Source organism: Myotis lucifugus, unplaced genomic scaffold (assembly GCF_000147115.1).
Source record: "Myotis lucifugus unplaced genomic scaffold, Myoluc2.0 scaffold_72, whole genome shotgun sequence".
In the NCBI taxonomy this organism is placed as follows: Eukaryota; Metazoa; Chordata; class Mammalia; order Chiroptera; family Vespertilionidae; genus Myotis; species Myotis lucifugus.
The window spans coordinates 3,378,947-3,402,473 of record NW_005871120.1 but is presented as its reverse complement, the minus strand read 5'-3'; the positions used below and the strand labels follow the sequence as shown (position 1 = coordinate 3,402,473).

The window sequence follows — 23,527 nt, the reverse complement described above, 5'->3', positions numbered from 1 at the left end:
AAACCCTGTGATATATGCAGGGAGTGAGCAGCAGGTACGTTGACCTGGGAAGTCAAGGAGGGATTCATGGAGAAGGTAACTTTTAGCTGGTGTCACTTAAAGCCTATATAATTTTATTAACCAATATCACCCCAATAAATTCAATTTTTAAAAAAACTTTTAGCTGGTGTGCTGGTGAATTTCTTGTTAACTTGCCTGGGCTAAAGGACGCCCAGATGGCTGGTAAACATTATTTCTGGGTGTGTCCGTGAGAATTGTTTCTGGAATAGCATCTGATTCAGTTGACTGCGTCTTCTAGGTGATCACCCTCCCAATGCGGGTGGGCATCATCCAGTCAGTCCATTGAGAGCTTGAACAGAACAGAAAGGCGAAGGAAGAGGGAATTTGCTCTCTCTGCTAGAGCTGAGACATCCATCTTCTGGATGGACATCAGAAAGCCTGGGTCTCGGGTGTTTGGATTCCGGCTGGCACCTACACCATTGGTTCCTGATTCTTAGGCTTTCCCACTCCAACGGAACAACACCACTGGTTTTCTGGGTCTCCTGCTTCAGATGGCAGATCGTTAAGACTTCTTACCTCTGTAACTGTGTAAGCCAATTCCCATAAAGTATATCTCCATATACTAGTACATGTCCTGTTGGATCTGTTTTCTGAAGGACCCAGTATACCCACTGTCACTTACTGGGAGCTCACCACATGCTCTCTCCCTCCAGGGGCTTGGGTTTTGGGTTATAGGAGTCACTTATCCTCTGGTTAACCAAACTAACCGAGCTTCAGGCCCCAACCAGGTAGGCTTCTATGGAGTCCTTTTATTTTCTCTTTATTTTATTTTATTTTTTAAAATACATTTTTATTGATTTCAGAGAGGAAGGGAGAGGGAGAGAGAGATAGAAACATCAATGATGAGAGAGAATCATTGATCAGCTGCCTCCTGCATGCTCCACACTGGGGATCGAGCCGGAAACCCGGGCATGTGCCCTGACCAGGAATCGAACTGTGACCTCCTGGTTCCTAGGTCAATGCTCAACCACTGAGCCCAGCCCAGCCGGCTGAAGTCCCTTTATTTTCCAGGTTTCTGGAAAGTCCTGGGAAGTGCTCACACATTCTGCAGGCACATCCTCCACCCCAACCAAGCTCTCTCCTGTGCCCCTCACCTCTGTCTGAGAGCCTTCTGCAGGCCTTGGCAGGCACATTACACAAATTACTCAATTTTGTTCGCACAACACTATGAGAGCGATGCTACCATTCCGTTTTATAGATTAAACTGAGGCCCAGGAAGAGCAAGTGACTTGCTGAAGATCACGTGGCACAGGGATTTCCATCAGCTTTGCCAGACTCCAGAGTTGGAGCTGTTTCTCCCTGTGCTGGTCGGCAGGGTAGGAAGGCAGGGGCAGGGGCACAGTGTTGGGGGAAGATGGTCAAAGATGGGAGTGTTATGACACCATGGGCCCAGCCCTGGGCTGGAGGGAAGGTCAGGATGGAGGGCAGAGTCTGATTTGGAACTCGACTCTAGTTCTGGGGCAGAAGGGGGTCCATCACCAAGGCACACCCCACCAGGGCTTCATGACGCCCCAGGGCCTGGGTGTCATGCTGTTACTTAAAAAAGAACCCATCTTTTTTTGAGGGTAGCTCAAAGAAGTCATTTACAAAACTCCTTTTGTTTTCAAAGCACAGCTTGTCATAAAAAGCAATGTTCACCTTTAATATATGTCCTAGTACACAGGTGTGTGGGGGGCTGCTGAGCACTTGGGAAGCCCAAGTGGCCCGGGGTGTGCTGTGTTCAGTACTCCTCGGAGGGATTGTCCTGGGCCCATCGGCACATCTTTGAGGGCCCAGGGATGGCCGAGGGACTGGCAGGGGTCGGGTCCAGGTTCACCCAGCCGGGCCCCTGGGGCAGCATGTGGCTTTCGTTGAGTCTGCAGACACGGTAGTTCTCGTAGTAGACATTGTGGGTGATGTCCTTCAGGTCCTGGAGGTGGGAACTGGGAGAGGGATGGCAGGTCAGCCTGAGCTGGCCACTGCCAGCCCCTGCCCACCACTGCCCCTGGGCTCCCTGCACCCTCACCGGATGAGCAGGTCTCTCAGGAGGGGAAACTCACAGTGCTCCATGTTCTCCACTGCAAGATAGGATACTTAGCACCAAGTAAGCGACTACTGTATACCACCTGTACCCACCACCATCTTTCCCCCACATTTCTTACTGTCTTATCCCACCTCCCATTCCTTTTTTGTTGTTAATCCTCACCTGAGGATATTTTTTTCCATTGATTTTTAGAGAGTGGAAGGAAGGGAGGGAGGGAGACAGAGAGAGAGAAAGAAGGAAACATCGATGTGAGAGACACACATCGATTGGTTGCCTCCTGTGCTCACTCTGACCAGGGCAGGGATTGAACCAGCAATCCAGGTATGTGCCCTTGACTGGAAATCGAACCTGAGACCCTTCAGTTTGTGGGCCGGTGCTCTAACCACTGAGCACACCAGCCAGGGCCCACCTCCCATTCTTGATTGATTGATTGATTGATTCATTCATTCATTGCTGTGACCCCAGTGGCTGGTACAGGTGGCTCCTACAAATAGTTGTTAGATCAGTCAATCCACTGAACGCTTATCTTATATATTATATTGTATATACAATATAATGTATACTATGGTGTATATATGGTATAATATAATGTATACATATAGTATATATTTAACATATTGTATATAATGTATATAAATATACATTTAATATAATGTATGTACATTATTTTATATATAGTATAATATACATAAGATAATGTAGTATATACATAAGAATAATACATATTATATTTTACTTTTAATAATTATATTGCTACATCAGGACTCAGGCTCTGACTGCTGGTCCTTTACCTGATAGTCTTATCTTTATCCTTCTCTGCTCCCTGAGGTAGCCCACCTCTCCCACCCCACGTATTTCCTTCATCATGCTTCTCCCACCTGTCGTCATCTTGCCAGCTCTATGGGGACAGGAACCCTGTCGGTCCTATTTTCCCTGTCTCCCTCTTAGGAATAGCACATAGTATGCCTGGCACATAGTAGGCCTTCAATAAATTCTGGGTGCCGAACACTGTCCAAAGTGGTGGCTCTGCCCCCTCCAACTACCATATGAAATTTATGTTACTATCATGCTCATTTTTCTGTGAAGAAACTGAGGTCCAGCCCTAGCCGGTTTGGCTCAGTGGATAGAGTGTTGATCTCCGGACTGAAGGGTCACGGGTTCGATTCTGGTCAAGGGCATGTACCTTGGTTGCAGGCTCGATCCCTGGCCTTGTTCGAGGTGTGTGTGGGAGGCAACCAATCCATGTGTCGCTCTCACATCCATGTTTCTCTCTCTCTGTCTCTTCCCTCCCTTTTACTCTCTCTAAATATCAATGGAAAAATAAATAAAGATTTTTTTAAAAAGGAAACTGAAGTCCAGAGTGTCAGTAATTTGCCTGAGGCCTCCCAGCTATAAAGGGGCTTGATCCCAGGTCTGTTTCTTCCCTGGTTGTGGGTTTAATCACTAGGGCCCTGTGATAGGCGCTAAGGGTCCCAAAGGCAAGAGGGTGTGTCCTGGTTTCCAACCCATTCTCACCGGTGTCCTCCCCAAGCACCTGCACTGACCTTCAATGATGCCCCACTTTGTCTTCCGGCCCAACACACACCTCCCGTTCACCATGTGCTCTCGGTCAGCCCCGACCACAGCAAAGGGGATCCGGTCCTTTGGGGAGGGGACAGACCAGAAGGTTGGCCTTGCCAGGCATGTGGAGAGTAAAGATCCCGAGGTGGGGGGTGGGGCTGTCTTTTGTGGGGAAAGTGGTAGGAGGAGCACAAGATATTAATGAGTTAGAAGATGTAAAGTCGAATCAGTGCCTCAGTTTCCATATCTGTAGAGCGAGAGTCTTAGTAGTACTGACTTAGAGCTTTGTGAATGTTTGGGAAGTGCTTAGCATTATAAGGGTTAGCAGAGTAACCCTTGGAAACTGTGGTTACTAATAGCCACATTACTAAAATCTTGCTGACGCCAGTCTCTTACCTATGAAACAGGAACAGTGATCACATTCAACATGATAACTTGGTAAACCAGGGTTGGCCACATCTGGCTCACAGGCAACCCGGCCCTCCTCCTGTTTCCCTCTGTGAAGTTGCACATAGCCCTGTCCATTCAGTTACTGTTGTCTATGTGGCTTTCATGCTACCACAGCGGAGTTGAGTAATTGTGAGAGCCGGCTTGGCCCACACAGCATAAGATCCGTATTCACCATCATCTGGCCTGTCACAAAAATGTTTGCTAAACCCTGTACTCAGTTCTAGTTGTTTACTTGCTCCTGACTGGAAGTGGAGATTCAAACTTGTAAACTCCAAAGTGCTGTATATGGGTTTGTCTTTATCGCTAGAATCAATTTGTAAGTTGATGCCAATAATAGTAACCATTTGTTGTACACTTCTTATGCGCCTGCCGGTAGCAACTAAACCCTGAATCAATGTTCTGTTGGATGATTTACTGAGACATTAATTTGAGAAGGTGCTCCCTGTGCTCCGTCCATCTCTGTTCAGGCTGTGGCCAGGCTGTCGTCTTTGCCTGCCTCAGGACAGAACGCAGAGCTGGTGAAGGTCGGGCGCTTTGAATCTTTCACGGGGATCCTGTTCCTTGCTCCGGTGGGATGGGGGAGAGGGGATGTGTAGAGAAATTGGGTGCCAGGTGGGAAGCAGGGCCTCCATGTATGGATGTGCAGTTTGTGCAGGGCACAAAGGCAACTGGTCATGACCATGTAGGGCTGAAATCAGGGTGGGCCTGCAACTGGGAAGGCAGCTGTTGCCTTTCTCTAGTCCAAGCGAAAGCACTGTGTAGGCTGGCAGGGCCCCCAGGGCTGGAGTTGAGGTCTGCTGTCCATGGATGATGCAGGTGCTTCGCAGGTTCAGGGGACTGACACTGACTGCACCCTAAGTGAGGCAATGAAGCATAGTAACGTTCATCTCGGGTAAAAATTGCTGTTTGAATTTTAACCCTGCTGTTCTGGCTTCTGTACACCTGCTTGCTTAAACAATAGGGTAGTTACCTCAGTTTCCAGATTGAGACCTGGAAACTCACATAAATCACCCCATTATGTTGCCAGCCCACATCACAAAGGCTATTCTCCTGTGTCTGAGGGCCAGAACCACAAAACTGCTTTCCTTAACTCAGTGGCTCCGGGAATACTTTCCGGTGACGCAGTGGCTCCAGGAACTGAAACTATAGATAACCTTTAAAGATTATTAACTTTGCTCAATTCTGCTTCTGTAAAACTGCTTTTGCAAGATAATTGCACATTCCAACGTCTAGCAGGATGTGGTTTTTGCCTTATAAGATGGCTCCTGCCCTCACTCGGGCACTGCGAGATTTGGAGCCGCATCTCCCTCGCAGTCGCTGGCTTTATTGATTAAATGACTCCTTGATTTGATTTTGCGTCCCGTGTGTTACTCTCGGGGTACATTACGACATTAGGATGGCAGGATGGGGCTTGGAGTTGGAATTCAGTTAATTCAGAGAAAATGAAGATGTGCGCTATTTCCTTTCCTTTTTGTAACAGCTTTATTGAGATATAAATCACATACCACAAAATGCACCCTTTTGAAGGTGCAGCCCAGTTGTTTGTAGTATGTTCACAAGATTGTGCAACTATTAGTACAACCTAATTTCAGAGAATTTCCATCGTCCCCAAAAGAAGCCTGTTAGCCCCTGGCAAACACTGATCTACTTCCTATCTCTGTAGATTTGCCTGTCCTGGACATTTCTGATAATGGAACCACGCAGCATGTGGCCTTTTGTGCCTGGCTTCTTTCACGGAGCATCATGTTTTCAAGGGTTATCTAGGTCGTAACACCTATCAGAACCTCATTCTTTTTTACGGCCGTAAGATTCCATCGTGTGGATAGACCACATTTGTTTATCCTTTCACAAGGTAATGGACATTTGGATTGTTTCCACTTTTTGGCTATTACGAATAAATCTACTATAAACACTTGTGTATACGTTTTTTACATGGACATAGGTTTTAATTTCTTTTGGGAGAGAAATTACTGGGTCACAGGGTACTTAGTGTTTAACCTTTTCATTTTTTTGAGATATTCTATTTTTAAAAAATATTTTTATTTATTTCAGAGAGGAAGGAGAGAGAGATTGAAACATCAATGATGAGAAAGAATCATTGATCAGCTGCTTCCTGCACAACTCCCACTAGGGATCGAGCCCACAACCTGGGCATGTGCTCTGATCAGGAATTGAACAGTGACCTCCTGGTTCATTGGTCAATGCTCAACCACTTAGCCAAGTTGGCTGAGCAGTGTTTAACCTTTTTTTCCCCTTAGTCTTCTTATTGATTTTAGAGAGAGATTTTAGAGAGAGGGAAATAGAAAAATCGGTCAGCTGCCTCCTGCATGCCCCCTACTGGGAATCAAGCCCAGAACCCATGCATGTGCCCTGACCGGGTATGGAGCCAGCAACCTCTCGGTACATGTTGTAGTGCTCTACCAACTGAGCCACACCAGCCAGGGCAGCGTTTAGCCTTTTGAAGAATTGTCCAACTGTTTTCCAAAGCTACAGTACCCATTTGATCTTCCTACCGGCAAGGTGTGAAAGTTTCCATTTCTCCACGTCCTCACAACACTTGTTATTATCTCTCATTTTGATAATAGCCATCCTAGGGGTGTGAAGTGATGTGCATTTCCCTTATGACTGATGATGTCGACCATCTTTTCATATGCTCATTGGCCATTCCTATAAAGTATTTGGGGAAATGTCTACTCAAGAGCCGTTGCCCATTCTTAAATTGGGCTGTCTTTTATTGTTGATTTGTAAGAGATCTTTTTATAATCAGGATACAAGTCCCTTATCAGACATGGCATTTGTACACATTTCCTCTTATTCTGTGGGTTGTTGCTATGACTTATTTCTCGCTCACCTTAGAGATTCACATCTGCTAGAAACAGATGACATTTCTCCCAGTATAATCTTCAGATGGAAAGAACGAGAGGGAAGAAAATCACTCTGCCTTTGTCCCGCTAGCCTCCCTGCCCCCACGGCCTCCTACCCGGATCTTGCAGTTGAGGATCTTGTCATTGACGTCCTCATCGAAGCACTGCTGTGGGTACACATCGATGCTGTGGGTCCTCAGGTTGTGCTGGATCTGGGGGCCCGGGAACCTCAGGTCAACCTATGCACTTTGCTCCTCCCCACCCCCACCAACCCCATCCTCGCCTCAGGCACCCAGATCACCGTGCGCCTGAAGTTCTCTCGCTCCTCTATGGTCAGGCTGTCCGCCCGAGCGATCACGGGCACCACGTTCACAGTCCGGCACAGCCGCCGCAGAAACTCAATGTCCAGGGGCCTCAGGCTGCTCAGGCAGGACAGTGATGGTGGTGGTAGTGGCAGCAGCAAGTGTGTGAGTGAGGGGATGCCAGCCCACAGCCCATGCCGGGAACCCCTCCTTCTCCTCTCCCCGCTCCTCCTCTCTGCCCTGGTCGGCCCAGCCACCTCACCAGTGCCCAGTGGGCGGCACGAAGTACACACAGCAGTGCACCCGGGTGTCGGGGATGTGGCGCTGGCGGGTGATGAGGATCTCCTCCTGCAGGTACTGCTCATACTGTCCATTGATGTAGCCCAGGATGGGGTCCCAGCTGGGGTGGGGGATGGACCCGACCTCAGGGCTGTGCCCGGGAGCCCCACCTGTCTCCCTGGGTCCTTTGGGTAGTCACCCCTGCAGATGACCAATTAACCCGTTTGCCCAGGACACGGGACCTTTGGTCTCGCACAACTTGAGGTGCTTGGGCCCCTGAGTATACTCCTCATCTTTACTCCCTGCATCAGCAGAGAGTCCCTCTGCCTTTCTTGAGCTGAGGCCTCATCTTTCCTGTCTATAAAATGGGGACAATAAGAATACCTACTTTGGGGTGGGGAGAGTGAGCGTTAAACAAGAGAAATTGCCGCTGGCCTGGTTCAAACCACGGTGGACTTTTGCCTGACTGCAGAGGGATTGCCTGACTCCTCTCCCTGGGCCCCTTCTCTCTGTGGGCTGTTGTCAATGGCAGCCAAGAAGATCCTTCCAAAAGCAGGAGTTAGATCGTGTCCCTTTCCTGCTCAGCCTCTAAGGACTGAACAAAAGCCAGTCCTTATATTGCCCTACAGGGCCCTATAGTATAGTGGTCGGCAAACTGCGGCTCGCGTGACACATGAGGCTCTTTGGCCCCTTGAATGTGGCTCTTCCTAAGCCTTAGGAGGACCCTAATTAAGTTAATAACAATGTATCTACCTATATAGTTTAAGTTTAAAAAATTTGGCTCTCAAAAGAAATTTCAATCGTTGTACTGTTGATATTTGGCTCTGTTGACTAATGAGTTTGCCGACCACTGCTTCCTGCCTGCCCTCTCCTCCTCCTCTCCCTATTCCTCCGGCCCTGCCAGCCACACCAGCCTGCCTACCTCAGGGCCTTTGCACATGCCACCCTCAGCCTCAGACACTCCTTCCCCCATGTCCACGTGGCTCATCCTCTCATCTCCTGGAATCTGTGTCCAAATGTCACCTTTCTGAGAGATCTTTCTTGAGCACTCTGCTTAAAATTGCAACCCCCTACAGCTCTGTAGCTGTGTCGCTCTCAGAAATGTCCTCTTTGGATGATAGGGTTCAGGCTCTCTCTCGGATTAACTGATTATTTTGTTCATTGTCTGTCCCTCACCCCTGTGACAAGGTAAATTCCATGTAAGCAAGGATGTTCACCTGTTTTGTTTATTGCTCTAGAACACAGCTTGCACGTAGCAAATGCTCAACAAAGCATGTGGTGCTGGGCTGGCTTTAGTGGAGTGCATGGAGCCCAGGGATCTGTACTGAGAAGGGCCCAGGCTTGGTGGACTGTTCTGCGGTTGTTCTTACAATTCTTGATCATTTTTGAACAAGGGAGCCCACATTTTCATCGCCCTGGGTCCCACAGATTGTGCAGCTAGTCCTGATTTTGCGTGTCTGTCTCATTTAGATCCTTGAACAGCTCTGCAAGGTGGGTGTCATCATTCCCAAGTCACAAAGGAAACCGGGGCTCAGAGAGCTTCCGTGACTAGTTCCAGGTTGTGCAGCTGGAAAGTGGTCTAACCCAGGGGTCCCGAGTGTGGGCTTCTACCCCCCGCTTATACCTTTCCTGGGTGCTTACTATGTGCCAGGCAGTGGCTAAAACCTTTACCCACTGACTCCCTTCAGTCTTGGAGGGAGAGTTGTGTGCACTCATTATACAAACGAATAAACTGAGGCTCCAAGATACCACAGTCAGGTTGTTCCAGGGATGGAATGTTCCTGGGGCAGGGGCAGGGACGGGGCAACCAGGGCTCCGCCCACTCCAGAGGACCCACCACTTGTCATTGTTGATTTGATCCCCAAAGCCAGGCGTGTCGGTCACGGTCAGCTTGAGCCTCACGCCTTTCTCCTCGATGACTGTGGAGGAGAGTGGAGGGAGGAAGGGATTGGACTGGGTGGGACAAGGTGGGGGTAGGGGTGAGGGTGGGGCCCCACTCACCATGGGTCATCGAGTGCAGCTGCAGCGTCTGGGGCGTGGGCCCCAGCACCAGGCCGGATGGGGTGGACTTCCATATTTTGGACTTGAACAGTGTGTTCACCATCGTGGACTTGCCCAGCCCACTCTGCCCTGGGAGTAACCAGATGACAGCAATAATGGTGGATATTTTAGGCAGTGTTTCTCAAACTCATAAATCTTTTTAGAAAGTAAAGAGTTTTCTAAGTATAACATAAATATAAAAAAGTGCATACTATCCTAAGTGTTCACCTCAATGCTTACCCCATTTCTTATGGAGGCAGAATTCATTGGGACTGGTGCCAGCAGCGGGTGCGAGTGGCGGCTGCTGCCCCGATCACCCCTCAGAAGCAGGGGGGGAGTGGAAGGTCCTCAGGGGTGATCAGGACCGACAGGCGCCACTGATGGTGCTGAGTGATCGGGACTGGCACCAGGCACCAGCAGTGGGTGCAAACGGCGGCTCTTGCGCCGGCAGCGGGTGTGAGCAGGGCCAGTACTGGCAGCAGGTGCGAGCGCAGGTCGGGACCACGGTGCAAAGAATTTTCAGTCACCTCCAGAGGCTCGCCCCCATGACCGCGACCAGCGCCCACCTTGGTCTAGTGCCCCCTCTCACCTGCTTCCCCATCCCACCTCAGCCAACACCCACCATGTTCTGCACACGCCCCCTGGTGGTCAGCGCATGTCATAGCGACTGGTTGGTTGGTTGTTCCGCCATTTGGTCTATTTGCATATTAGCCTTTTATTATATAAGATGGGCAGTTCAAGTTTTTACAAATGAAACAACCTGTGTACGAAACACCAGATCACAAAACACACAGCTCCCCCCAAGCTCACTCATGCCCCATCTCAGCAACTATTAACCCCTTCCCCCAGGGACTGCCACTCTCCTAGCTTATAACAGCAGAGGCAGTTCTTTCCTCCCTTGACCAAGGGCAGTGGTTGGCAAACTGCGACTGGCGAGCCACATGCGGCTCTTTGGCCCCTTGAGTGTGGCTCTTCCACAAAATACTGACTTCTGCACATGGGCCACGAAGTTTCAATCGCACTGTACGTGCTCGCCCGCACGTGGTATTTTGTGGAAGAGCCACACTCAAGGGGCCAAAGAGCCCCATGTGGCTAGTGAGCCACAGTTTGCCGACCACTGACCTAGGGGATCACTCAGCAGCTACTCTTCTGTGTCTGGCTTCTTTAGCTACTTGGAGAGGTTCTCGCATCCTGCCTGTGGGATGTGAGGTGCCTCTCTAACTCTGTGGACGGCATCTCCCCCTAGGAAACATCCTACTGTAAACCCAGGACACACCTTTGTGTATATAACCAAATTGTCCTTAGGGTTGTTCTGTCCAACACAGAAGCCACACTTGGCTAGTCCACCTGGAAATATGGCAAATCTGAATTGAGATGTACCCTCAATGGAAAATACAAACCAGGTTTTATAGACTGGATAAGACAAGAAGAACGTAAAAGATATCATGAATTTTTAGATGGATTACATGTTGAGATAATAGCATTTTGGCACATATTTTGCCTTGACCAGTTTGGCTCAGTGGCTAGAGCGTCGGCCTGTGGACTGAAGAGTCCCAGGTTCGATTCTAGTCAAGGGCATGTACCTTGGTTGCGGGCACATCCCCAGTAAGGGGTGTGCAGGAGGCAGCTGATGGATGTTTCTCTCTCGTGGATGTTTCTAACTCTCTATCCCTCTCCCTTCCTCTCTGTAAAAAATCAATTATATATATATATATATATATATATATATATATATATATAAAATTAATTTCTTCTGCCCTAGCCAATTTGGCTCATTGGATAGAGCATCGGCCCTCGGACTGAAGGGTCCTGGGTTCAATTCTGATCAAGGAAACGTACTTCGGTTGCAAGCTCAATCCCCTCCGCCTGGTCTGGGCACGTGAGGGAGGCAACCAATGTGTCTCTCTCTCATCGATGTTTCTCTCTCTCTGCCCCTCACTCTCCCCTCCCTTCCACCTTCTCTAAGAATCAGTGGAAAAATATCCTCGGGTGAAGATTAACAACAGCAAAATTTTACCTTGTTTTACTTTTTAAAAAGTGGCTACTAGGAAATTTAAAAATTACATATGTGAAAAAAAATTATATATATGGCTCATGTTACATTTCTATTATACAGTGCTGCCTTAATTGGAGATACACACTCCAATATTTTGTGTCCTGTTGTATCTAGTTTGTTTTGTTAAAAGTATAGTAGTTTTCTGGCCGGGTAGTCAGTTGGTTAGAGTGTCATCCTGATACACCAAGGTTTTGGGTTCCATTCCCAGTTCGGGTACATATAAGAATCAACCCATGAATGCATAAATAAGTGGAACAACTAATCAATGTTCTTTCTCTCCCTACCTTCCTTTCTCTCTAAAATCAATCAATAAATTTAAAAAAATTAAAAAGTATAGTATTGACCTACAAAATCAATTGTGAATATATAAGAAAGCAATTCCAGGGCAGGTGTGGGGTAGAGGGAGTCAGTGGAGGGAGGGAGGGGGAGAGGAGCCATCTGTAATACTTTCAACAATAAAGATAAATTTAAAAAAAAGAAGTAATTCCAGATAAACTGGAACTTACTAAACGCCAGGCACTGTGTTAAGCCAGATGAGGAAACTGAGGTGGAGAGAGAGAGGTCAGAGGCTGTGCACAAGATCCCTCCCTGCTGGTTGGTGGGCTTAGGGCTGGGACCAGGATCTGAGTGGGGTGTTCACCACTTCCTGCCTCGGCCTAGATTTTACTGCTCTGTTTGGGTTTGGTTGGGGCTTTATGGGTGATTTTTGCCTTTTAACTCAGTGTTTCCCAGATTTTCAACTACAAGGTCCCAAGAGGTGAGGCGACATGCCCTGGCCCATTGGTCCTCCTTGAGCCCCGCCTCTCACTCACCCACCACCATGATGTTGAACTCAAAACCCATCTTCATGGCCTTGATCTTCAGTTGGTCCAGCACGGCCTCGATGCCCACATAACCAAGCATCTCGCAGGAGGTGGGCCTTGATGAGCAGGGGGAGAGGGATCGCCTTAGGGGGTCCATGGGGCCAAGGGCACAACGATACCTGGTATCTGGGTGAGGTGGGGAGAAGAGGTTGCTGGGGCTCCAAGGAGGAACATCTGAGTTCTCATTTTGAACCCTGACTCGTTAGTTCTGCTTCCAAATACTCCCACACATTATGCCCCTGGTCCGTCTATCCTCCAGGCGCCCATGGCCCAAGGGGTTTGGTGAGCGGTGCCCAGGGGAGCTGCCTCTGGAGGGAGACTGAACTCCCATCCGGATATGCACCTTCCCAGGGATTTGTTCCTCCTGTACCCCAGCTCCCACTCCAGACCCAGCCATGCCCAGGCAGACTCTCTGCTCAGACACCACCCCAGCAAAGCCCAGCGGCCAACCTGTCGGAGACAGAGAGAGAAGCAGCCTCGTGTGGCACCTGAGGCCCTGGGCTCCTGTGGGAGCTTTAGGGGCTGCCCTGTCCTGGCAGATCCTGGCGTTTGTGGTGAGGGGGAGGGGAGAGGGTGACAGTTAACTGAAGAATCAAAGCCCCACTGCTCCCTGTGACACCACCTGGGGGCTCCTCTGCAGCAGGGAGCCGAGGGCAGGGACAGGTAAGCTGCTCCTCCAGGCCAGTTCGAGACACTACCCTGCAATCCTCACAACGACCTTGGCCTAGGACAGTGGTTCTCAACCTTCTGGCCCTTTAAATACAGTTCCTCATGTTGTGACCCAACCATAAAATTATTTTTGTTGCTACTTCATCACTGTAATGTTGCTACTGTTATGAATTGTAATGTAAATATCTGATATGCAGGATGGTCTTAGGCGACCCCTGTGAAAGGGTCTTTCGACCGCCAAAGGGGTCGCGACCCACAGGTTGAGAACCACTGGCCTAGGACTATAGACAGGAACCCAGGTGCCCAGGGCAGGTCCCTTGCCCAAGGTCACTTAGATGGTATGTGTGACAGATCTGGGCTTCATTCAGCCAGTCTCTCTGGCTTCCAAGTTCATCTCCCTTAGCCACTCTGCCAGGGGATGCAAACTTATGACCTAAAGCAGAACATCCATGTACTTTCTTTGGTCTATCCATTGCTGGTATCATAGTGTTTTAAATTGGCAGCATTGAAAACTGAAAGCATCAATTTAGCAAATACTTAATCACACGGCATTGTTCTAGGAGCCATAGAAGGAGAACTTATTTAATAATCATCATAGCCCATGAAACATGTGCTGTTACTATACTGTTTATAGATAACCCCATTTATACATGAGTCAAGGGGATTGTTCAAGGTCACACAACGAGGAAATGGCAGAGATGAAATCTGAGGCCACGGGCTCATCTTCTCTGGTCTCTTTTCTTATTCACACAAAGATCTAGATTTCCAATGTTATTTTAGAGATTGTAAGCCCTGGCAACTCTGGGCCCAGCCCGTAGCTGATTCAAGCTCCCCTCTAGCTGGGCAATATGCTCTTCAATTTGCTACAGTCCTCAGCCTTCCCTAATGTTTCTTTTAAAAAAAAAAATTTATTGATTTCAGAGAGGAAGGGAGAGGGATAGAAACATCAATGATGAGAGAGAATCCTTGATTGGCTGTCTCTTGCATGTCCCCTACTGGGAATTGAGCTTGCAACCTGGGCATGTGCCCTGACCGGGAATCGAACCTTGACCTCCTGGTTTATAGGTCGACGTTCAACTACTGAGCCACACTAGCCGGGCTCCCTGATGTTTCTTATACCAAATCCATCTCACTTTTTTCTCACCTATTTTCTGGCACCTGAGTTTGCAAGCCCTAAGCAATCCTCAGTCTCAGATGTTGATAAATAGTTCTCAGACAGTATACAGATTTCAGGTTTTGCAGATCATAAGATCTCTGTTGCAGCTACTCTTCAGCTGTGAAAGCAGAAAGGGGAGGGCGTGACTGTGTGCCAGGAAACTATTAGGGTTGTTCTGTCCATCCACTCAGTCTGCCCAATACACTTACTACCTGTCCCGTGCTCCAACCAGCCTTCTGTCCCTCTCTGCCCACACTCTTCTACTCCCCCACTGTCTACACATCTGACAAGAGGCTTAACCTTCATTGTCAAGGCTTGGAGGCTGGAAGTGGGGCCGGGCTGGGCAGGGCCCAGGGCAGGACTGGGACAAGAGTCTGCTCTGAACGTGGTTCCATTCCCAGCAGAAAAATCTCTCAAGTTACAACTCCACGGCTCTTGAGGGATTCAGCAAGGCTGGCCTCATCAAAGCCAATGAGAACTTTAGGTGCAGATGACCAAGGAGTGCCAGTGACCCATGGTATGACCTTGAGCCGGAGCACATTCTGCTTCTGGGAATGTCCCCTACGGAAATAGCCTCTCTGCAGGAAGACCATCACTTTTCTCCAGGAAAACCATCACATGTGAGTGATACGGGATTCTGAAAAACGTTGGGAAGAAAGTCTCAGCGATTGTGAACTGGAGGGTCAGAAAGCGGCAGTCATTTGCAAGACACTCTTGGCTATGGTGACTGGGAGAAGTGGAGGGGAGGCTAAAGCGGTCTGAGCAGTGTGAGGATGGCAGGTGAACCCAAATGTACACCAAGAACTAAGAACTAGAGGGAATCCCAGCCACAAAATGAGTGAGAGCAACACATGGTGTTGATGTTCTTTGTGAACGGTGACGCTGAGATGAGCTCGGCGTGCAGGATTGAGTTTAGAGAAGCAGAGGGCTATTGCTAGTCAGGCAAGTAGCAAAGCCCCCAAACCTCTCATGGCTTTTATTTGGGGAGTACAGCAAATAACAATGGGGTACAGCAAGTGACAATGACTAACAGGCATGCTTATGAGATCATCTGAGCTAAGTTATACATTAAACTATTAATTTCCTATGTTATACAAAGACTCTTTCCACCTGCAGCAGTGCACCCTCCTTGAACTTTCCATGCCCTCATGGACTATTTATCACCTCAAGGAAAGTTCTGCCTCTGAATAACAAGTCTTGCTTGCAAGACTTTGTTCTGACGTGGCCCACTTGCAGGCCCCCGCCTTTTCTTGGCAGAACGTCCTCTTCTAGTTAACTTCATTCCGCTTGACCAGCTACACATGGCCACTCAGTGCCTGTTTCTAGTGTTCGTCACTGTGCCGGAGACACTTCTATGCCGAGTATGTCAGTCAATCCTCACAACAACCTGAAGAGAGGGGACACTGTTCTCACACACAGATGAGGAAACTGAGGCAGAGAGGGGTCAGGGACCGTGTTTCAGGTCACACGCACACTGGTGGGTGTTAAAAGCTGGGACCAGGATCCGAATCTGGGGTCTGACTTGCCTGAACCCTCCTCTACCCATCATTGCTGTTTGGGGCTGGGGCCTCTTTGGTTGGTTTTGTCTTTTAACACCTTGGAGTTTCCCAGATTTTAATGAGGTGGTTTTACTTTCATAATCACAAACAAGAAACGAGGCACCCAGGGGTCTGGACTGTAAGACTGAGGGCCAGTGGGGAGGGAAGAGGACCGTGGGCCTTTTTATCACCCAGCCAGGCCAAGCGGGGGAGGGGCTGAGTTATTGACCCCTCTCCCCCACTTTTTTCCAACTGAGATAAAGTTCACATAACATGAAATTAATCATCACCCATTTTAAAGTGAATAGATCAGTAGCATTCACTAGTAGTACATTCACAAGGTTGCAAAACCACTCTCTGCCTAGTTCCAAGACATGTTCATCACCCCAAAAGGAAACCCTATAACCACTAAGCACTCAGTCGCCCATCCCCCTTTCCTGGCAACCACTACTTTCTGTCTCTATGGATTTGCCTGTTCTGGACATTTCATATACATGGGATCATACAATATGTGGCCTTTTGTGACTGGCCTCTTTTACTTGGCATCATGTTTTTGAGGTTCACTCATGTTGTAGCAAGTCGGTGCTTCATTCCCTTTTATGAATAATATCCCATTGTATGGATAGACCATGTTTTATCTATTCATCACGTGATGGACACTGGGTTGTTTCCACCGTTTGACTATTGTGGGTAGTGCTGCTGTGAACAGTTGTGTACAAGCCTTTGAGCACTTGCCTCCAATTCTCTTAGGTGTATACCTAGGAGTGGAATTGTTAGGTCATATGATAACACTGTATGTAACTTTTTGAGGAACTGCCAGACTGTTTTCCATAGTGGCTGCACCCTACTCTCTCCTTATTTTTACAAGAGAACATTCTAGTCGGTTTAAAAATATCCTCCCTCCCTTTGCAACAGGAATCTGAGATTTCAGACTAGGATGGAGGGTGTAAGATGGGGATCCCAGCAAAGGAAACCCCGTAACATGATGGCCAAGGGCTCTGGGATCTGAATGCCTGAGTCCCAATTCTGGCTTCTCTGCTCACTGGTTGTGGTTGGCTTAGAATCATAGCCCCTAAAGATATTTCCATCCTAATCCCTGGAACCTGTGAATACGTCACCTTAAGTGGCAAAAGGGTTCTTTGCAGATGTGATTAAGAATTTTGGCCGAAACCGGTTTGGCTCAGTGGATAGAGCGTCGGCCTGCGGACTGAAAGGTCCCAGGTTCGATTCCGGTCAAGGGCATGTACCTGGGTTGCGGGCACATCCCCAGTAGGAGATGTGCAAGAGGCAGCTGATCGATGTTTCTAACTCTCTATCTCTCTCCCTTCCTCTCTGTAAAAAATCAATAAAATATATTTAAAAAAAAATTTTGCTGGGGAGATTACCGTGGGGGCCAATGTCATCACAGGGTTCCTTATAAGAGAAAAGCAGGAAGGCAGGCAGAGAAGATGTGGATGTGAAGATGGAAGCAGAAATTAAAAGTGATGTTCTGGGGCATGAACCAAAGAATATGACCTATAGAAACTGGAAAGGCAAGGAATGGTTTCTCCCTTACAGCCCCCAGAAGGAATACAGCCCTGCCAACCCATTTAGACACCAACCTCCAGAGCTGCGAGGTAATGAATCTATGTTGTTTTAAACCACTATGTTTGTGGTAGTATGTTACAACAACAGGAAATGAATCCCTGAGATGTGTGACTTGAGAGCTGGTTGCTGAGCTTCTCAAGGTCTGTTTTCATATCTGTAATAATACCCACAGTAAGATTGTAATAATACAGTGGGGATTAGCAGTAATACCCACTGTACGATTGCCATGAGGGATAAATTAGGTAATGTACATATAGCCTAACATTAGCTGATATGTTCTTCCCTACTAGATCATAAGCACTATAAGAACAAAACACTGTGTCTACCTGTTTTATAGCCAACCTCACGTGCTGAGTAGTGTCTGGCGCCTAGTGGGCCTGGAAATGTCTGTGCTCTGCAAGAAGGCAGGAGTGAGAGCTGCCTCACTGACATGGTTAGGGATGGCAGGGTTAGGGGCCCCAAGCCCCAACTTCTGGGCAAAGAGCTCTTTTGAGAGATAACCATAGGGTTATTGTGAGGAATAGAACAGAGAAAATAAGGATCTAAGACTTCTAATATGGTGCCAGGCACATCCCAGCAGACCAAGAAGGGTGGTGGAAAAGATACTTCTTCCTCTCTCCCTTTCCCTCCTTTCTCCTTAAAAATTTTTAAAATTTAATCTTGACCTGAGGATATGTTCTTGTTGATTTTTTTTAAGAGAGAGAGGAAGGAAGAGAGAAACATCAGTTCACTTCTATACGTTCCGACCAGGAGTGAACCCGCAATGCTTTGGTGCAAGGGCTGATGCTCCAACCACTGAGAACACCGACCAGGGCAAATCCACCACCTTTTGGTATATGGGACGATGCTTCAACCAACTGATCCACCCAGCCAGGGCTCCTTTCTCCTTTTCAATCTTCCTTCCTCCCTCCCTCCCTCTCTCCTTTTTCTTTGTCTTTCCTTTATTCATGGTCAGCAGCAGCTGAGTGCCCACTGTCCCAGGCTGCTTGTATGGTCTACTGAGAAAAAGTGAAAAGCCCTGAGGTGAGGAGACTGACAGGCCTGTGACCTCCTCCTGAGACCAGCAGTACCAGCTGCTGTTGGGAAGCAGGAAGCACACTGCTGGGACACAGGCCCCGCCTTCCGAGTTCTGGCAGTCCCGGGCTGGCCATGGGGAGAGAGGGGCTGGTTGCTAAGGCCTCAGGTGGTGTGGATCCGGAAGCAGGAAGTCTATGCTCCTAGGAGTTAAGGCTTTGAGAGCTTGGAGACAGGTCAGGTCTTGATGTGGGGCTGCTGGGGGAAGTGGGAAGAGAAGGGGCTGGCCAGGTCAGGTTCAGGACCAAGGTAAGGGCAAGGAGAGGAGTGGAAGTGAAGTTGGGGCAGGAACTGGGGCCTAGAGGGACAGTGTGAAAGGGGCAGGGGCTGGACGGTGGGAGGCCTGTATGTGGCCTGGCCCCAGAGGAACCCAGAGCTCTAAAGGTTTCCCTCTGGGGGGTTGGGGCAGGTGGCATCCAGGACCCTCTAGCTGGGATGGCCAACCTGAAGGATCTGGAGACCACAGCAAAGGAAGTGCTGGGGAGACTGAAGAGCAACCAACTGTTCGAGTCCAAGTCAGACACCGCTTACTTCATTATCTTCCTCATTGTCCTGGGTATGGTCTCTGCCTCTGGCCCATCAGCCTCTCATGCCAGGCCCCAGGTGGAGGGCCATGTCTGGACACCTGTCCCACCCCCAGGCACTATATTGCTCCTGCTGCTGCTTATTTGCCTCAACTGCTGCTGCAGCCCCTGCTGCTGCTGCTGCCGCTGCCTCCGCTGCTTCCGCTGCTGCTGCCTCTGCTGCCTCCGCTGCTGCCCCTGCTGCCTCCGCTGCTGCCCCTGCTGCCTCCGCTGCTGCCCCCACCCCCCCTCCAGATCCCAGACAATGAGTGCCAAGCAGGTGAGTCCCACTGGCCCTGGAAGGCCAGGAATTGCACTGGGATGGAGGAGAGGCTGCCGGGGCTCCTCAAGATGGGAGGTTAGCAGGGAACTGAGGCCTGAACCCCACTGGGCTCCCTCTGCTCCTCTCTGACAGGAGAACTCCATGAGACTGAGTAACTTGGCTCTGGAACCAAAATGAGGCGAGTCCCCCAGCCCCTCTGCTCACATGCCATGCTGGGCAACAGTAACAAGGCCTTGTCTGTCCAGAGCCTGAGTCTGAAGTATGTTCCAACCTCCCACCAAGGGTGGGCAATGCAAGTACTCACTGCTCCCTCTAGGTGCCCACTTGGTCCCTCAGACTTCAGCGGCATGACTGACACCAGGAAACCTTAAGTAACTTGCTGGGGGTCATCCAGCAACTATCCATGGGAGGGGGAGCTGGGCTCAAACTCGGGGCCCAAACCCCCAGGCAGACCCCTTGTCACCATTCCACTCAGCCCCTCAGCAGCTAGCGGACCCTCTCAAAGGAGGCATGAGTAGGCTAGGGGCTCAGTCACTGGGTGCTCCACTTGGCTCCTACAGCCAGGGACCCCCAACTTGGTCCCTACTCAGACAGACAGACAGACAGATATCCAGACAGAGGGGTCCAGGCAAAGTTGGATGATCTTTATTTCTTGGAGGCCCTGGTAGGATTGCTGAGTAAACAGTCAAGGGACCCCAGCTCATGGTAGGTGGCTTCTGTCTGCCCTTTCCTTTTCCTTCTCTCCCAACTCACAGCTTAGGGTCACCACCCACTCCTCACCTTCCAGCGGGAGGAGTGCAGCTGTCCCTCACCTGGGGGCAGCTTAGCAGGGGGGAAGGAGAGCCCTGGGCTGGGCTCCACCTTGAGTCCAAAGGGCAGGGCTTGGAATGTGGGCTAACTCCTGACCCCACCTTCCTGACCCACCCCCACCCAAAACAAAAAGCAAGTCAGCTTCCCTTCATTCCAGAAGTTCCAGTGTTCAACTCCCATCTGTGCAAATGTGACGGGCAGGACAGGCAAGGAGGGAAGTAAATCGCCTGTAGCGCTTGGCTTGGGCCACACTCCAGGGTGTGTGTGGTAGGGGCGGGGACACCCTGGGTAGGGGCCACTCCTCAGGGGGACAGGCTCTTGGGTGCTCTGCTTAGAAAGGCCTGTAGCTCCAGTAGCTGGAGAACACCGAGATCTAGGGAGGGAGGAAGGTGGGGGGGCATGGTGAGTGGTGGTGCTGGGGGGCCTGGCCCCTGTTGCACCCTGTGACTCAGGTGAGATTTCAAGGTTATCCAAGGGCAATGTGTCAGGGAGAGGGTACTGTTGCCCAGCAGCACAATGGCCCATCAGCCTGGTGTGTGCGGCAGGTACAAAAGACCTTAAGATTTGGGGGTGCTTTGGCCCTGAGACAAGAGCCCCTGGAATACCCCCAAAATGAAGGGGCTATTGCCTGGCTGGCCTCATCTGTTTGAGACTGTGGCTCAGCCCAGACCCCACCACCCCTGTGCTCCCACCTTATCCTTGAGCTGCTGGCAGAGCTGCAGGGAGACGGTAAAGAAGACCAGGGCATCATTTAGCCACGGGATCACCGACTCCACTTTGTGCACATGGCTCACCTCCAGACGCTGGGAGCCCCACTCACTGTGGGCAGAGGGTCGGGTCCCTGAGTCCCGCAGCCCCTGAGGTGTAGAGGGCCCTCCAGGGCACCCCTCCCAACAGTGTACTTACAACATGGCTCCAGGGCTGTGGAGCACGGAGCCTCCAGCTGGGCGGAAGTTCTAGGCAGAAGAGCATCAGACCCAGTTTCAGGCCTTTGGGGTTGCAGGGCATGGGTCAGTGGGGGCAGGGGTCGGGGGTTGTGGGTTGGTAGGGTTCTGCTTACCTTGGTGGAATTTGGCTGCAGGGTGTGCAGCTGGTACACAGTGAGACAGAGCTTGTTGAGGTTGATGTAGACGTTGACCAGCAAGTCGGAGGGCAGGGCAGGGGTGAACATACGCTGGAGGATGGGGTGGGGGTGAGGGGAAGGCAGGCAAGTGAGATAAAGGCAGGGCAGGGAGAAGCCCCCCCAAGAACCACCTGGGGGAATCTCAGCCTTCATCATATGGACTGGGGCATCTAGCCTCTTCCCAGGTGCCTTGGGTAACTTCCTGCTCTGCTGGTTTGGGAACCACTGATTCGACAGGGTGATGTATCTGGGGGGACACAGGAGGGAAGCTGAGGACCCTATCTCAGAAAACTGCAGAGACATAGACATAGAACTCCTACTGATGACAGTTTGGAGCTTCTGATCCCTTGGAACCCCTGTGTCCCTTTCCAGGAACCCACTGTCCTGGCCCGAGGCACTGACCGTGAGGCCACTGGCGGCAATCTCAGGCAGAGTGAGGGTGGCCGGGGTGGTCAGCCGGTTGCGAGCTCTGGTCAGTTGCAGCATCACGGCATCCATCAGCTGGAGGGAAGGGGTTAGTCACAGCTGCTGTAAGGGCTAATCCCATCCCCCGACCCCAGCATCAGGGAACGACAAAGTTATGGTGGCTCCAGCTCCTGCCCTGGTGGTCCTGGTCTCAGGCCCCGAACCCCCTAAAGTGGGGGCTTGTTAAAAATGCAGGTAATTGGGGCCTGGGGGCGTAGGGGGAGGAGGGTAGTCTGTCTGTACTATGTACCACCCATCCAGGAGGTTCTACTGAATGGGATCCTGTGGACTGGTCCAATGGGGAATGAGATGCCAGGAGTTAGTCTCAGGGGCATGAGGGCTTGGTGGATGGGGGTACAGGCAATGAAGGAGCTTACAAGGGGCCCAAATCTGGCTAGGGCGCAAGGGGCAAGGGAGGGCTTCCTGGAAGAAACAATGGGGCAGTTGAGTTGATGCCTTAAGTCAGACATCAACCCCATTTCACAGGTGAAGAAACAGAGGCTCTGAAGAGATAAAGTCACAGAGCTCATGAACTGTGGAACCATCTAGAACTAATTCCTTTCCTTTACCACAGAGCAGTGCCCTTACTTGGACTCCTCAGAGCCCCAGCTTCCACTGTTTCCAGCTGTTGCTAGGGTGACCTGGCTCCCAGGAAAGGCAAAACTACTGGGAGGAGGCATGGGGTTGCAGCTTATATCCCCCCGCCCCCGGGGCAGTCACAGTTCTGGGAGGGACCTTAGTCCATCTAGTTCCAAGTTCCATATGAAGAATCAGAGGTCCAGAGAGGGTAGGTGAACCACCTGGGGACTGGTCCAGGGCATCCAGACTCAGTTCTCCCCTCCATGCTTTGTGAATTGACTTTGTGCATTGCCAGGGTTTTTTCTTATTGCTGGTACTACTACTAGCAGCTACTATTTACTGAGCACTTACTAGGGGCCATTTACCTGCACTATAACAATTGGTAGTCACTATATCTTATCCCCCTTTTGCAGGGGAGGATATGGAGGCACAGAGTGGCTAATTAAGTGACTTGAGGTTGTACAGCTAATAGTGGAAGCCCTAGGAGCAGAACCCAGGTCCGATTCTGAAGCTTGGGCTATGAGCTATTTGACTATGACTGGATGGACATGTGTACACTGAGAGGTGAAGGGTTAGCTGTCAGCTATACTTGAGGACATGGGGGCAGAGTTCTCCAGGAACCTGGTCAGGGGTCAGGGTGGGTGTGGGAAACCTGGCTCCCCTGTCCCTGCAGGCAACTCACCTTAAGGACCTCTGCTCCTGTCCTGAACTGGTAGCTCTCATCCCGGTTGTTGAGGAGGTAAATGGCTTGGCTCACGTGGTTCCTGGCATCCTGGATCTGAAAACAGTGCCCACGGAGTGGTTAGTGGGCTGGCCCCAGCCAATGAGCCCCCACTCCGAGGGGCTGTCATCCTTGGAGGGGTGGGTGGGTGCTGCTTGCCTGACTCCTCCCCCACAGCTGTTGGCTTCCTGCCCTGGCTGGGTGCATGCACATGGCACAGACTGAGGCAGGCTTGGTCCCTGGCCTCATGTAGCTCACTTTCTAAAGGAGGACAGATGGTAACAGAGTAAAGGCACAAGAAGCAGACTGCGTGACTCACACAAGGAAATAAACAGGTGATGGAGGGAGTTAGGGGAGCCTCTTTAGATGGGGATCTGAGGAGGCCCCAGGGAGGTGATTCTTGAGCTGACATGCATCACTCTTGTGATGAGAAAAGCTTGTGGAGAGACTCCAGGTAGAGGG

General features: G+C 50.2%; 2 protein-coding genes across 6 annotated transcripts in view; both read right to left on the bottom strand.

The window, feature by feature from the left end:
- Positions 1–1,655: 1,655 nt before the first annotated feature.
- SEPT12 (septin 12) lies at positions 1,656–12,711 on the bottom strand. Of its 2 annotated transcripts, XM_006090395.3 has the most exons (9): positions 12,447–12,711; positions 9,540–9,668; positions 9,376–9,457; positions 7,522–7,659; positions 7,259–7,376; positions 7,074–7,169; positions 3,628–3,724; positions 2,066–2,117; positions 1,656–1,982 (listed from the first exon to the last, which is right to left on the bottom strand). In XM_006090395.3, the coding sequence occupies exons 1-9, from the start codon at positions 12,592–12,594 to the stop codon at positions 1,781–1,783; spliced, it is 1,062 nt and encodes a 353-aa protein (XP_006090457.1). In that variant the 5' UTR covers positions 12,595–12,711; the 3' UTR covers positions 1,656–1,780. The 2 variants fall into 2 exon arrangements, with proteins under 2 accessions (XP_006090457.1, XP_023610996.1); XM_023755228.1 differs by lacking the exon at positions 7,522–7,659.
- A 7,278-nt stretch (positions 12,712–19,989) lies between these two features.
- ROGDI (rogdi homolog) overlaps positions 19,990–23,527 on the bottom strand; it is a 6,443-nt gene continuing 2,905 nt past the window's right edge. For 3 of the 4 annotated variants that reach the window (XM_006090390.3, XM_023755226.1, XM_023755227.1), the window contains 5 exons: positions 23,027–23,122; positions 21,703–21,801; positions 21,238–21,351; positions 21,084–21,133; positions 19,990–20,550 (listed from right to left, as the gene is read on the bottom strand). In XM_006090390.3, coding sequence (XP_006090452.1) covers positions 20,262–20,550; positions 21,084–21,133; positions 21,238–21,351; positions 21,703–21,801; positions 23,027–23,122 — 648 coding nt within the window. In that variant the 3' untranslated portion in view covers positions 19,990–20,261. Of the gene's footprint in view, positions 20,551–20,869; positions 20,997–21,083; positions 21,134–21,237; positions 21,352–21,702; positions 21,802–23,026; positions 23,123–23,527 lie in introns of all 4 variants that reach the window. The other variant, XM_006090391.3, reaches the window with a different exon arrangement.